Raw genomic sequence first — 12,654 nt, forward strand, 5'->3', positions numbered from 1 at the left:
TGTCAATGCTTTTTTATAGGGTCTGATTTCTCCTGTTTAAGGAATTACTGTGTATTTAAATTTTAGATGTTTTATTCCTTTCTTGTGCTGTTTTAGCTATTATATATGTGCACATTTGTAAACCACCTAGGAATTAGATGGTATAGAAACTTTTAAAATAAATAAATAAAATAAAATTCAATTTTAGATGCACCTTTAATAGCCAACAGATGTCCTACTCCCAGATTTTCCTTGGTGAAGACAGAAGAGAAGTATTTGTTAAGCACCTCTGCTTTATCCTCATCACTATCTACATAGCAGTTTATAATGTCTTTCAATCTCACAATTCCATTTCTAGCCTTCCTCCTTTCATTGATATATCTGAAAAAATCTTGTCACCCATCTTTATGTTTCTAGATATTTGTTCTTCCACTAGAGCCTTCGCCAGCTTTATGTCTCTCTTCACTTCTTTCAGTTTTATCTGGTAATCTCTTCTGTGTTCCTCATCTTGCATTGCTTTATATTTCACTAGTTGTTAAGCCCGTTACATTAACGGGTGCTAGAATATATGTCTGTCTTTTTCTTTCTGTCTCTTTCCTCCCTCCATTTCCCTGTGTAGCGCTGTCTCTGCTTTCTTCCTCAGTCTGCACTCTCAAGCTGTAACATTACTGCTTAGCCTTTTCTCCCTGCAAGCATCTGTGCTCTCTTTCTCATCCCCAGTCTCTTTGCTCTTTTTCTCTTCTTGCAGGGGTCTCTGCTCTCCTTTTTGTATATGTTCCTGATTCCTTCAAACTTCTGTTTTCTCTGTATGCTCCTGATCCTGTGTTTCCCTGTAGGTGTCTCTTTTTTTTTATTTTATTCCTTCTTCAGTCTCTGTTCTTTATCTGAACATTCCCTTCCTCAGTCTCTCCAACTGCAGCTCTCTTGCCCTCTAAGCCCCTGCTGTGCATGTCACTCCTGATCCCCTCTAGTATTTAAGCCTGTTAAAGCCTCCTTCCTTCACATGTCCCCTATTTTCAGCCCCAGCTCCAAACTCATTTTTTAGGCCCCCCCCAGCCCTCTTCTCCCATCTTTTTCCTTTCAGCTTCCAGCCCCCTTTTCTCCCATGTCCCTGGAGCCTATTAATCCACCGAGAAGCCCCACCCTTCCCTGGCCCAAATGGAAGCGTCCCTTTCCCTCTCTGTGGCAGTGGTTGTTTTTATTTTTGGTTTTGGCCTGGGTTTCTCCCACTCTTCCTCCCCTTCCCCTTTTGCCCCCTCTCACTGTTTTGCTCTCCTGTTCTCACCCATTTTCTGCCTCGCTTTCCCTTTCTCTTCCAGGACCGGTCTTGCTGTCTTGTTATGGCGGCTGGGTTTCCATGGCAACCCTGCTCGCGGGTCTGTGAGTGTCGGGCCCTAATGTTATTTCCTCCTATTTGAAGCTGTCCGGGTCTGGCGGCGCCGTGTCGGTTGGAACCGTGGAGGCGGGGTCAGGCTCGGTAGGTGGTGGAAGAAGGCTGGGTAGCCGCTCGATGGATCGCAAAAAAAGGAAGAGGGGCTGGGCACTCGGAGAAGGGAGCCGTTTTAAAAGGCACCCCCGTGGCTCCTCTCATGCGCTGCAGTTGCGTCTGGCGGCGCTGTGTAGCGGGGAGGCGGGGCCTCAGCACCGGCCGGGCGGCTCGCACCGCCGGCCCCCAGGAACCCGAGGCCGGCGGCGGGGGAGGCAGGGACATGCCTGGTGTGCCATGGTGCAGGAGGAACGGAGATCGTCGTCTGGCTGCGGTCCGGCTTGTGGAGGCGATCGGGTGGTGACGTATTCGCGCGCATGCGCACTCCTTCGGCCACAGACCTACAGCGCACGGAACACGCAAATAGAAGTGCGCATGCGCGAGTTAGCCTTTTATTATATAGGATGAACACCACATTTTTTTGCTTTTATTTTGTCAGCAACTTTTTTGGTTAACCATATCAGTTTCTTTTTTCTCTTGTTCTTGTTAACCTTCCTTGCATATCGACCTGTTGTTGATTTTTATAGCTCCCTTCAGTTTGAATCACAGGTCCTCTCAACCTTTCAGCTCTTTCTTCAGGTACTCCTCCATTTTAACAAAGTCAGCATGTTTAAAATCCAGAATTTTGAATTTTTATGTGGCCACTTTCCACTTTAATCCGTAGATCAGATCATATGGTATGATGATCACTATTTGCCAGGTAGGCAACTACCCAGACACTGGACACACCGTCTCCATTTGTGAGCAAAAGATCTAGCGTCACCTCTCCCCTTGTGGGTTCCATCACCATTTGTCTCAGCAATGCACTTTGAAAAGCATCTACAATCTTTCTGCTTCTTTCCTATTCTGTAGATGGGACCGTCCAATCTGTATCTGGCAGATTGATATCCTCCAGTAACAGCACTTCCCCCTTCATTCCCAACTTTTGAATATCTATCATCAAATCTTTGTCTAATTTCTCTATGTGTGTTAGACAAGCCCATATGGACAGATGTTTGATTGTCTCTTTCCAAGGCAATCCACATTGCTTCTTCCTCTCCCCAAGGACCTCTGCATCTTAGCCGCTTTAATGTTGTTTTTCACCTACAAAGCTACCCCTCCACATTTCCGACCATCTCTGTCTTTTCTAAATAAGGTATAGCTCAGTATGTTTGCATCCCATTGATAGGAGTCTTTGAACCACGTTTCCATGATAGAAACAATATCCAAGTCTGCCTGCAAAATCGGGGCTTGCACATCATGAACTTTGTTACATAGACTGTGAGCATTTGTGCTCATAGCTTTCCAGTTACTTGTTTTCCCTCTTACCATCTGTTTTTCCTTCTGCCTAGTCTTCCTATCTACCTTTTTGCTGAAAGTGATTTGCTAAAATGGTTTATTTTAATTCTCTCTCCACTGTTGTCACTCTCTTGCTGTTGGTTTTGGTGGGGGTGACTTCCGGAGTTCATCTGGCACCCCAACCTTCCAGTTTAAATGCCTAGAAATATATTGCTTGTATTTCTCCCTAAGGATACTTTTACCTGTGTCAGAAAGATGGAGGCCATCATAACAAAACAGCCTTTTGTTTTTCCAAATATTGTCCCATCCATCAGGTTTTTAGCCACTTATTTAACTTTTCTGAATTTTGTAGTCTTTCCTCACCCCTTCCATAGGCAGTATTTCAGAAAATGTTCCTTCTTTAATATAGTGTCTGTGTATGCCTCCAGTGAAGATCAGAAGGTTTTTTATTTGGCTATGGAGACACGTTTGCTCCAACTGAGCCAAGGGACATAGAGTTTGAATGGTGTCTTTAATATCACTCTGCATCCCCTTTTGGATAATACATTACCTGTACAACATCACAGATTGGACAAAATAGCTGTTAAGTTCCTGCTACACCAGTTAGGCTTAGTGGATTAATGGAGGGAATTTCATCCTAAATCTTGCAAATTTATCTTCTATTCTGCTCCCCATAAACATCATTCACATATTGATTATATATTTGTGATAAATCATTGATGTCAGCCATATCCCACTCTGAAAATGAAGCCATAGTGTGGTTGGACCATGCTCCATCCTGGAATTCCTATAAAATGGACAAGTTGTTGCAATTTTGGAAATTTAATGAAAGCCTTTTGGAAGAGGAAGAAGTAGTTGCAGATCTAATGCATCTTATAACAAACTACTTCATAGATAATACTAACCCAGATTCTTCCATTGCTTTGATTTGGGATGATTTCAAGGATTACATTAGAGGGAATTTAGTCAAATGGGCTAGTAGGCTTCATAAAAGACATACTCAGCGGGGTAGACAGCTGCGCCAAGATATATTACAATGTGAATAAGAGCTTTTCAAGTCCCCAAGCAAACAGGAGCATGATAAACCTTTACAGTGAAGACAACTTCAGAGTTTGTGGGTGGACAAAATACAATATGAACTAGATATGATCAATCAACGATATTTTGAAACTAGTGGCACAGCAGGTTAAAACTGCACAGGTATAATTTCAAATTACAACTATTAAAAATGAGGAGAAAAGGCCTGTATAGGATCTTGATCTAATGAAACAGTGTTTTCTTAATTTTTATAAAATGTATACATCTAAGTTGCATACTTCCTCTCTAGATCTACATAACTAGATCAAATTCTTCTAGTGAGATTGGGGAAGGGAGCAACTAAATATAGAAATTGATGCTCAGGAGCTTAAGAAGACTATTTCAACTTTGAAGTCAGGCAAATCACCTGGACTGGATGGCTTATTGGCTAAATTCTATAAGAAATTCTCAGGTTATTTTTCCCTGATTCTTAACAGAGTGTCTTTACCATCCTCCATATTAGAAGTGGGAATTATGGTGCTTCCTAAACCAGTATATGATCCCATCCTATGCAGTTCATACTGCTCAATCTCGTTACTAAAACTGGATGTGAAACTTCTAGCTAAAGTTTTAGCTGGTAGATTTAATTCAGTTTTGCCCTATTTATTTATTTATTTATTCAATTTTCTATACCGTTTTCCCAGGATAGCTCAGAATGATTTTCATGAGTTTATTCAGGTACTCAAGCATTTTCCCTGACTGTCCTGGCGAGCTCACAATCTATCTAATGTACCAGGGGCAATGGAGGGATTAAGAGATTTAACCAGGGTCACAAGGAGCAGCGTGGGTTTAAACCCACAAATCTTAGTGCAGGAAGATGAAGCTGGGTTTGTACTGGGTAGAACCATAGGGGATAATGTAAGATGCAGGCTAAAGATAGGCAAGATCCTATAGTTTTTCTGGCTATTGACACTGAGGAAGTGTTTAATCGGGTGGAGTGGAGCTTTATGCTTCAGATGTTACAAGGTATAGGCTTTGGCACTAACCTTTCTGTTTGGATCTCTGCCCTCTATATGAACCTGGTGGCCAGAAATAGTTAATGAGCAATACTCTGCAGTTTTTCAGTTAATGAGGGGAACCCATCAGGTGTGTCCACTCTTCCCCCCCTACTCCCATCCCTTTTGTTTGCCCTGGAAGTAGAACCCCTTGCAATTCATGGTATTTTAATGGGTAGGGAGGAAAATAAAATTTCACTATTTGCGGATGATAATTTGCTAACAGTGGGCAAGCCTGAACAAACGCTACTGTGTATCTTAGAAGAACTCCAGTTATGTGAAACTATTTTGAGTTTCAGAATTAATGTTACCAAGTCGGAGGTGCTCAATATCAGTCTGACATGTGACCAAATTTTAAGTCTGCAAGCTCAGTTACCTTTCATGTGGTCTAAGAAAGCAATATAATATTTAGGGGTCAAAATTTCAGCTAATTTGAAAGCATTGTATAAATTGAATTATGGGAAATTGATCCCTAATGTTTTGCATTCCTTAGATCAGAGGTTCTCAACACGCAGTACACATACTCCAGGGGTTATGCATATCAGTGGCAGGGGGTATGTGGCACCATCATCTCTTGCCCTGCTGCTGCTAATGGTACCACCGCTGCCGCATCCTCCCGCTGCGGCCATCAGTTTGGCTCCTGTACCTCTCCCAGACTAGCAGCCTCAGCAGCATCTCCTTCTTCCTGCCCATGAACCGCAAGCACCCCTTCACAGAGATGCATGTAGGCTCCCAGCACACTGCCGAAGCCTTTCCTGCAACGTCAGAGCTGACATCAGCGGGAAAGCTTCCAAGTCAGCGAAATGCAGGAGCCGCTGCCCACAACCCTGCGAAGAAGCAAGTGTGGCTGAAGGCATGAAGAGGCCACCTGGACGGCCCTGAAGGAAGCATTGAGTAAGGGAGAGAGGGGACATGAATGTGGGACAAAGGATGGAAGGAACACATTGGGACACGAGCGAGGCACGAATTTGGGACAAAGGCTGGAAGGAAAGAGGGAGGGGGCATGAACTTGGGACACAGAAGTGAGAGGAAAGGGGCATGAACTTGGGACATAGGAGAGAGGGATAGAAATGTTGAAGGTGGAGGAGGGAATAGAAAGGGAAAATTGTTGGGCATGACTGTGTGAGTGAGAGGGAAAGATGGAAGAAGAGAATTTTTGGGCATAGGGAGTGAGGTAGAGATGCATGGGGAAGAGAAGGATGAGAGGGTAAAATGTTGGATATGGTGATGGAGAGGGAACAGATTGAAAGGGATGCAAGAGGGAGGAATGTTGGACATAGTGATGGAGGGAATGGAGGGAGAGATGTGGCATGGTGCTAGAGAGAGATGATAGAAGGAGAAAGGGTGGGCATGGGGCTGGTAGGCAGGGGCAAAAGATGCTGCACATGGTCCAGGGGATGAGAGAGGGAGAAATATTGGATGTGGCTGTAGAGTGGGTGGGAGATATTCACCCTGGATCCCTCCCCCTCCCTCTCTCTCTCTCTTTCCCCAGTTCGTTTGCAGAAAGAAAGGGAATGAGAGAAAGATTAGACAGTGAGAGAAAGAGGGAGACATGTTGCATGGAGGTGGAGGAAAGAGGAAGAAATGCTGTTCAGGAGTGTGGCGTGGAAAAAGAGGGAAAATTATCCAGGATAGGATGCTGTGCAATGGAATGGGGGGAAGAGAGAAATGCTGGACCATGATAGGAGGATCCAATGGACAGCAACCACATGAAGTCAAAGAAGAATTTGCAGAAGACAGGAAAGCAGAAAAAATAGAAACTGGAAACAATAGATGGAAAAATAAATCTCCAGACAACAAAGGCAAAAAAAAGAATTTATTGACTGAAATATGTTAGCTTTGGAAAATGTATATAGTAAATGTCTTTGTATTGTGTTCAAAAGAAAAGGAAATGCATTTTTTATTTTATTTCTCCAGTGCTGAAGTACTTGCTAACCCTTGCTGTGGCTGGTAAGGATCCCGAAGCACTGCCAGATGAGAACCTCCTCCTAAGGCAACCAGAACTTCCACCAAGCGCAGTAGTCACTGGCAGCATCCCTGAGCTACTGATGTGACATCATTTGTGACTCAGGGACGCTGCTGCTGTTTGCCAAACTTGGCAAAAGAAACACCTTCAGAGGAAGTCCTCAGCTGACATAAGCACACAGATTGCAATATGTAGTCCTCACCCAATCTCTATCATACCCTGCCCAGTCCCTACCCTATTCCACACCCGACTTTTACCACACAAGCTGTTTTAACATATAGTAGGTGTTAGTTCAGGTTTTAGCATGCACTGACAGCTTACCACATCTCAGTAAACATGCCCCGATATTAGGTGACATAACATTTGTTTTCTCTTGCTAAAAATGGCATTTGATGTGGCAAGTATGATAGGGTGATGTTAAAAAAGTGTTAGATAATGTTATTTATACAATCAGAAGTGCATAAGGCTGCATTCAAACAATGCATTTTATCATGTAAATTATGCACAAAAAGATTATCAAACAACAGAAACCTGGAGCTTTTTATCAGTGCTTGATTTTTTAAGAATACCTAATATTGATGTAATTATAGGAAACGAGAAGAAGAAAACAAGAAGAAAGAAACAGAATTGCAGAAAGGAATACAGAGCCAAGTGGATCTTTTCCAAGAGGCACACCAGCATCTTGAAAACAGAGACAAGTACAGTAGATTTCCAAATACACCTCCTGTGGCTGGTAAACCAAGTGATGAATATAGTGGAAATTTGAAAAGCCAAGCAGAAGGAAACAAGATAGACTCACCTGTATTCTCTCAAAAGAAATCCTCTCCAAAGGACCAGTGTCAATCTTCAGAGCTGCATAGTGAAGACTGCAAAAGAAAAAAAGGTACATTTTATAGTTTAATAGCTTCATATATAATACAATTGGTAGAAGCTCAAAGATGTGAAATTTCCAACTTGAGTACAGTGTTTCCATTCATGCACAATCTTTTTAATATTGTTAGTCAGAATTCAAAAATATACTTATGGGCATAATTATCAAGGTAGGCTGTCATTAGGATTTGTTATTTTACCACTAACTTGTGCTATTTTAGCACAGGTCCTGTTTTATGCCCTTTTAATAGAGCTTAGCACACACTAATAGAATTAGTGTGTACTAAAAATAATACATCTTAACGTTAGTCCACATTGATAACTTCTTCACTTTTTATAAAGCTGAGCTAGTGGCTGCTATGCAGCAAAAGCCCCGAAGCCCTTTCAATACCTATGGGCTTCAGATCAGTTTCCACAGTGGCAGCTGCTAGAACAGTTTTGTAAAGAGAGGTGATTGGGTAAACAAAATATTTATTTAATACACTCAAGAATTTATCAATGAGCAGTTCTGAAGAACATAATTGTTATACTGGATCATACCAAAGATCCATCTAGCCCAATATTCTGCTTTTAACAATGGTCAATCCAGGTCACAAACACCTGACAGAAGCTCCAAAAGTACAAAGTTCCACGATGCCTATAATTTTCAATATAGCCATACTTTGGGAGAGTTGTCACATTCTCTAGGCTCCAGTCACTCACACTGTATGATAGTGAATTATTTTTCTTCCACTCCACTTTTCTACAGAGTAGCACCACAGGCATTAGCATTACAGAGAATGAGTCCATGGGAGTGGGTAGAAATGCTTCTTTCTCCTGACCTATTGCTTCTACCTTATCCCATGCGTGCAGGAGAACATAAGAACATAAGAAGCGCCATCTCCGGATCAGACCTTCGGTCCATCAAGTCCGGCGATCCGCACACGCGGAGGCCCCGCCAGGCATTCACCTGGCTTATTTTATAGCCAACCATATCTTTATATGCCTCTCTCAAGGAGATATGCATCTAGTTTGCTTTTGAAGCCTAGGACTGTCGATTCCGCAATAATCTCCCCTGGGAGAGTATTCCAGATGTCAACCACTCTCTGTGTGAAGCAGAACTTCCTGACATTAGTCCTGAACTTGCCCCCCCTCAGCTTCATTTCATGTCCTCTTGTCCGTGTCAAATTGGACATTGTAAATAATCTTCTCTGCTCTATTTTGTCAATTCCTTTCAGTATTTTGAAGGTCTCGATCATATCCCCACGCAGTCTCCTTTTCTCAAGGGAGAACAATCCCAGTGTTTTAAGTCGATCCTCATATTCCAGTTTCTCCATACCCTTCACTAGTTTAGTTGCTCGTCTCTGCACCCTCTCCAGCAGTTTTATATCCTTCTTTAGGTAGGGAGACCAATGTTGGACGCAGTATTCCAAGTGGGGTCTGACCATTGCCCTATAAAGCGGCATTATAACTTTCTCCGATCTACTCGAGATTCCTTTCTTTATCATGCCCAACATTCTATTTGCCTTCTTTGCCGCTGCCACGCATTGTGCCGACGGCTTCAGGGTCCTATCTATCAGTACACCCAGATCTCTTTCTTGTTCACTTTTCCCCAGAGTTGCACCTGACATTCTGTACTCGTATTCCTTATTTTTACTGCCTAAATGCATTACCTTGCATTTCTCCACGTTGAACTTCATCTGCCATTTCTCCGCCCATTTTTCTAACCGACACAAATCGCTCTGGAGTTCCTCACTGTCCTCCTGCGAGTATTTTTTGTCTACACTACATTTAAATATTAAAGAAAGGGAAAGAAGAGACATCAACAGGAGGAGGAAAGAGAAACTTTAATAATGTCTCTTTAAATAATGAGCAAGTGAGAAGGGAAGGTGAAGTTAGAGAAAGGGACTGTATGGCTTGCGGGCAACATGTATGATTTTCATCAATTTGTTATCCAGGTCCACTTCTTATCTACATTTTAGGAAACTGTTGAAAGCCTATTTGTATGTGAGGTTTCTGAAAGACTGATTTTTGTTTTCACTGCAGATCTTCAATCTTCTATATATATAAAATCGGAGGTATGTATGTGTGTATATATGTGTGACATAGTAACATAGTAGATAACGGCAGATAAAGACCCGAATGGTCCATCCAGTCTGCCCAACCTGATTCAATTTAAAAAATTTTTTTTTTCTTCTTCTTAGCTATTTCTGGCCGAGAATCCAAAGCTTTACCCGGTACTGTGCTTGGGTTCCAACTGCCGAAATCTCTGTTAAGACTTACTCCAGCCCATCTACACCCTCCCAGTCATTGAAGCCCTCCCCTGCCCATCCTCCTCCAAACGGCCATGCACAGACACAGACCGTACAAGTCTGCCCAGTAACTGGCCTAGTTCAATCGTTAATATTATTTTCTGATTCTAAATCTTCTGTGTTCATCCCACGCTTCTTTGAACTCAGTCACAGTTTTATTCTCCACCACCTCTCTCGGGAGCGCATTCCAGGCATCCACCACCCTCTCCGTAAAGTAGAATTTCCTAACATTGCCCCTGAATCTACCACCCCTCAACCTCAAATTATGTCCTCTGGTTTTACCATTTTCCTTTCTCTGGAAAAGATTTTGTTCTACGTTAATACCCTTTAAGTATTTGAACGTCTGAATCATATCTCCCCTGTCTCTCCTTTCCTCTAGGGTATACATATTCAGGGCTTCCAGTCTCTCCTCATACGTCTTCTGGCACAAGCCTCCTATCATTTTCGTCGCCCTCCTCTGGACCGCCTCAAGTCTTCTTATGTCTTTCGCCAGATACGGTCTCCAAAACTGAACACAATACTCCAAGTGGAGCCTCACCAATGACCTGTACAGGGGCATCAACACCTTCTTCCTTCTACTGACTACGCCTCTCTTTATACAGCCCAGAATCCTTCTGGCAGCAGCCACTGCCTTGTCACACTGTTTTTTCGCCTTTAGATCTTCGGACACTATCACCCCAAGGTCCCTCTCCCCGTCCGTGCATATCAGCTTCTCTCCTCCCAGCATATACGGTTCCTTCCTATTATTAATCCCCAAATGCATTACTCTGCATTTCTTTGCATTGAATTTTAGTTGCCAGGCATTAGACCATTCCTCTAACTTTTGCAGATCCTTTTTCATATTTTCCACTCCCTCTTCGGTGTCTACTCTGTTACAAATCTTGGTATCATCTGCAAAAAGGCACACTTTTCCTTCTAACCCTTCAGCAATGTCACTTACATACATATTGAACAGGATTGGCCCCAGCACCGAACCCTGAGGGATTCCACTAGTCACCTTTCCTTCCTTCGAGCGACTTCCATTAACCACCACCCTCTGGCGTCTGTCCGACAGCCAGTTTCTGACCCAGTTCACCACTTTGGGTCCTAACTTCAGCCCTTCAAGTTTGTTCAACAGCCTCCTATGAGGAACTGTATCAAAGGCTTTGCTGAAATCCAAGTATGTGTGTATGTGCTGCGATCCGCAAAAACGGCTTGACCGATTTGAACGAAACTTGGTATGCAGATCCCTCACTACCTGGGATGATATGTTCTGGGGGTCTCGCGGCCCACCTGCACACGTGGGTGGAGCTACAAACATAAAATCAGATTTCACCCATTCATGTCAATGGAAAATATGTAAAAAGCTGCCATTCTCACAGTAATTCAAAAATGGCTTGACAGATTTGAACGAAACTTGGTATGCAGATCCCTCACTACCTGGGGTGATATGTTCTGGGGGTCTCGCGGCCCACCTGCACACATGGGCGGAGCTACAAACAGAAAATCAGATTTCACCCATTCATGTCAATTGAAAAAATGTAAAAAGCTGCCATTCTCACAGTAATTCAAAAGCGGCTTGACCGATTTGAACGAAACTTGGTATGCAGATCCCTCACTACCTGGGGTGATATGTTCTGGGGGTCTCGCGGCCCACAACTCTATGTTGCTTGCTCAAGGGTGGGTTCACCCAAGAATTTATATGTTCTTGCTCCAGGAGGTGAAACTAAAATTGTTGTTTATAATCACGTTTTGCGTTAGTTGTATTGTATTCATTTTGTCAAATATTTCACATTATAATTTGAATATTGTACTTTTTATTAAGCTGTAAAAAAATAATTTCATTCACCACTATAAAGTATCTTTATTTGAATCAATTTACAGTGTTATTGCTATAATTAAATACCCGTGCAACGCCGGGGCATCAGCTAGTTTTCTTTATTTGTTAAACTGCACAGAACTGTATTTTATGTTTATGTTATGTTATATCTAGAATTATCTCCTAAATTCTATATAGGGTGTTTGCAATTGAGCACACAAATTTGGATGTGCAACTAAATTGAATAATGAGCCAATTAACACTGATAATTGACTTCTTAACAAGCAATTATTGGTGGCAATTTGATTTAATTTAAATGCATGCATACCATGGGCTAATTGAAAAGTAATGAAACTGCCTCTGATTTTCTTTCCAAGAAGTAGACGTTGCTGCGCTGTGTTGGTTCTTGTGAAGTTCATACATCAGTGTTTCTGAACCTGCAGTTGGGTCTGCCGTAATCTTCATTGTTGGGTCACAGTAAGAGGAAGAACTTTGTATGTTTTGTCATGGCAGATGAGGAAGATATGTCTGTGAGAGCAAGCCAGAGGTATGTGATTGAATTTTGTGTCAAATGTGGAAAGAGCGGTAATGAAACTTGGAAAATGCAGTTCAAAAACATCGATATATGAGTTTCACAAGAGATCGGCGCCTGCGCCTGGCAGTGTTGTTTTTTCACCTGTGTTTTGTTGGAATTTCAAAATTCATAATACTTGGATGAGGTGTTTCATTAATTTTAGTTTACACCACTCAAGTAACTGAATATTTTGAATAAGGCTCCTGAGGCAGGCCACATTGGCCAAAACACGTGCATACTGAGCCATCGCACCGACTTTTACGATTGTTGAATAAATGGCACACCAACATTACTTCATATCTCCACTGTTGTTTGTTTCTGCTTGGATTGTGGAGATCTT

The 12,654-nt window shown here is 42.4% G+C and overlaps 1 protein-coding gene across 7 annotated transcripts in view; it reads left to right on the forward strand.

Moving 5' to 3' along the window:
- The window catches only part of INVS (inversin), a 519,828-nt gene that overhangs the window by 416,261 nt on the left and 90,913 nt on the right, over positions 1 to 12,654 (forward strand). For all 7 annotated transcript variants that reach the window (XM_033929645.1, XM_033929646.1, XM_033929648.1 and 4 more), the window contains exon 14: positions 7,372 to 7,664. In XM_033929645.1, coding sequence (XP_033785536.1) covers positions 7,372 to 7,664 — 293 coding nt within the window. The remainder of the gene's footprint in view (positions 1 to 7,371; positions 7,665 to 12,654) is intronic.

This window comes from Geotrypetes seraphini, chromosome 2, assembly GCF_902459505.1.
Source record: "Geotrypetes seraphini chromosome 2, aGeoSer1.1, whole genome shotgun sequence".
Taxonomy (NCBI): domain Eukaryota; kingdom Metazoa; phylum Chordata; class Amphibia; order Gymnophiona; family Dermophiidae; genus Geotrypetes; species Geotrypetes seraphini.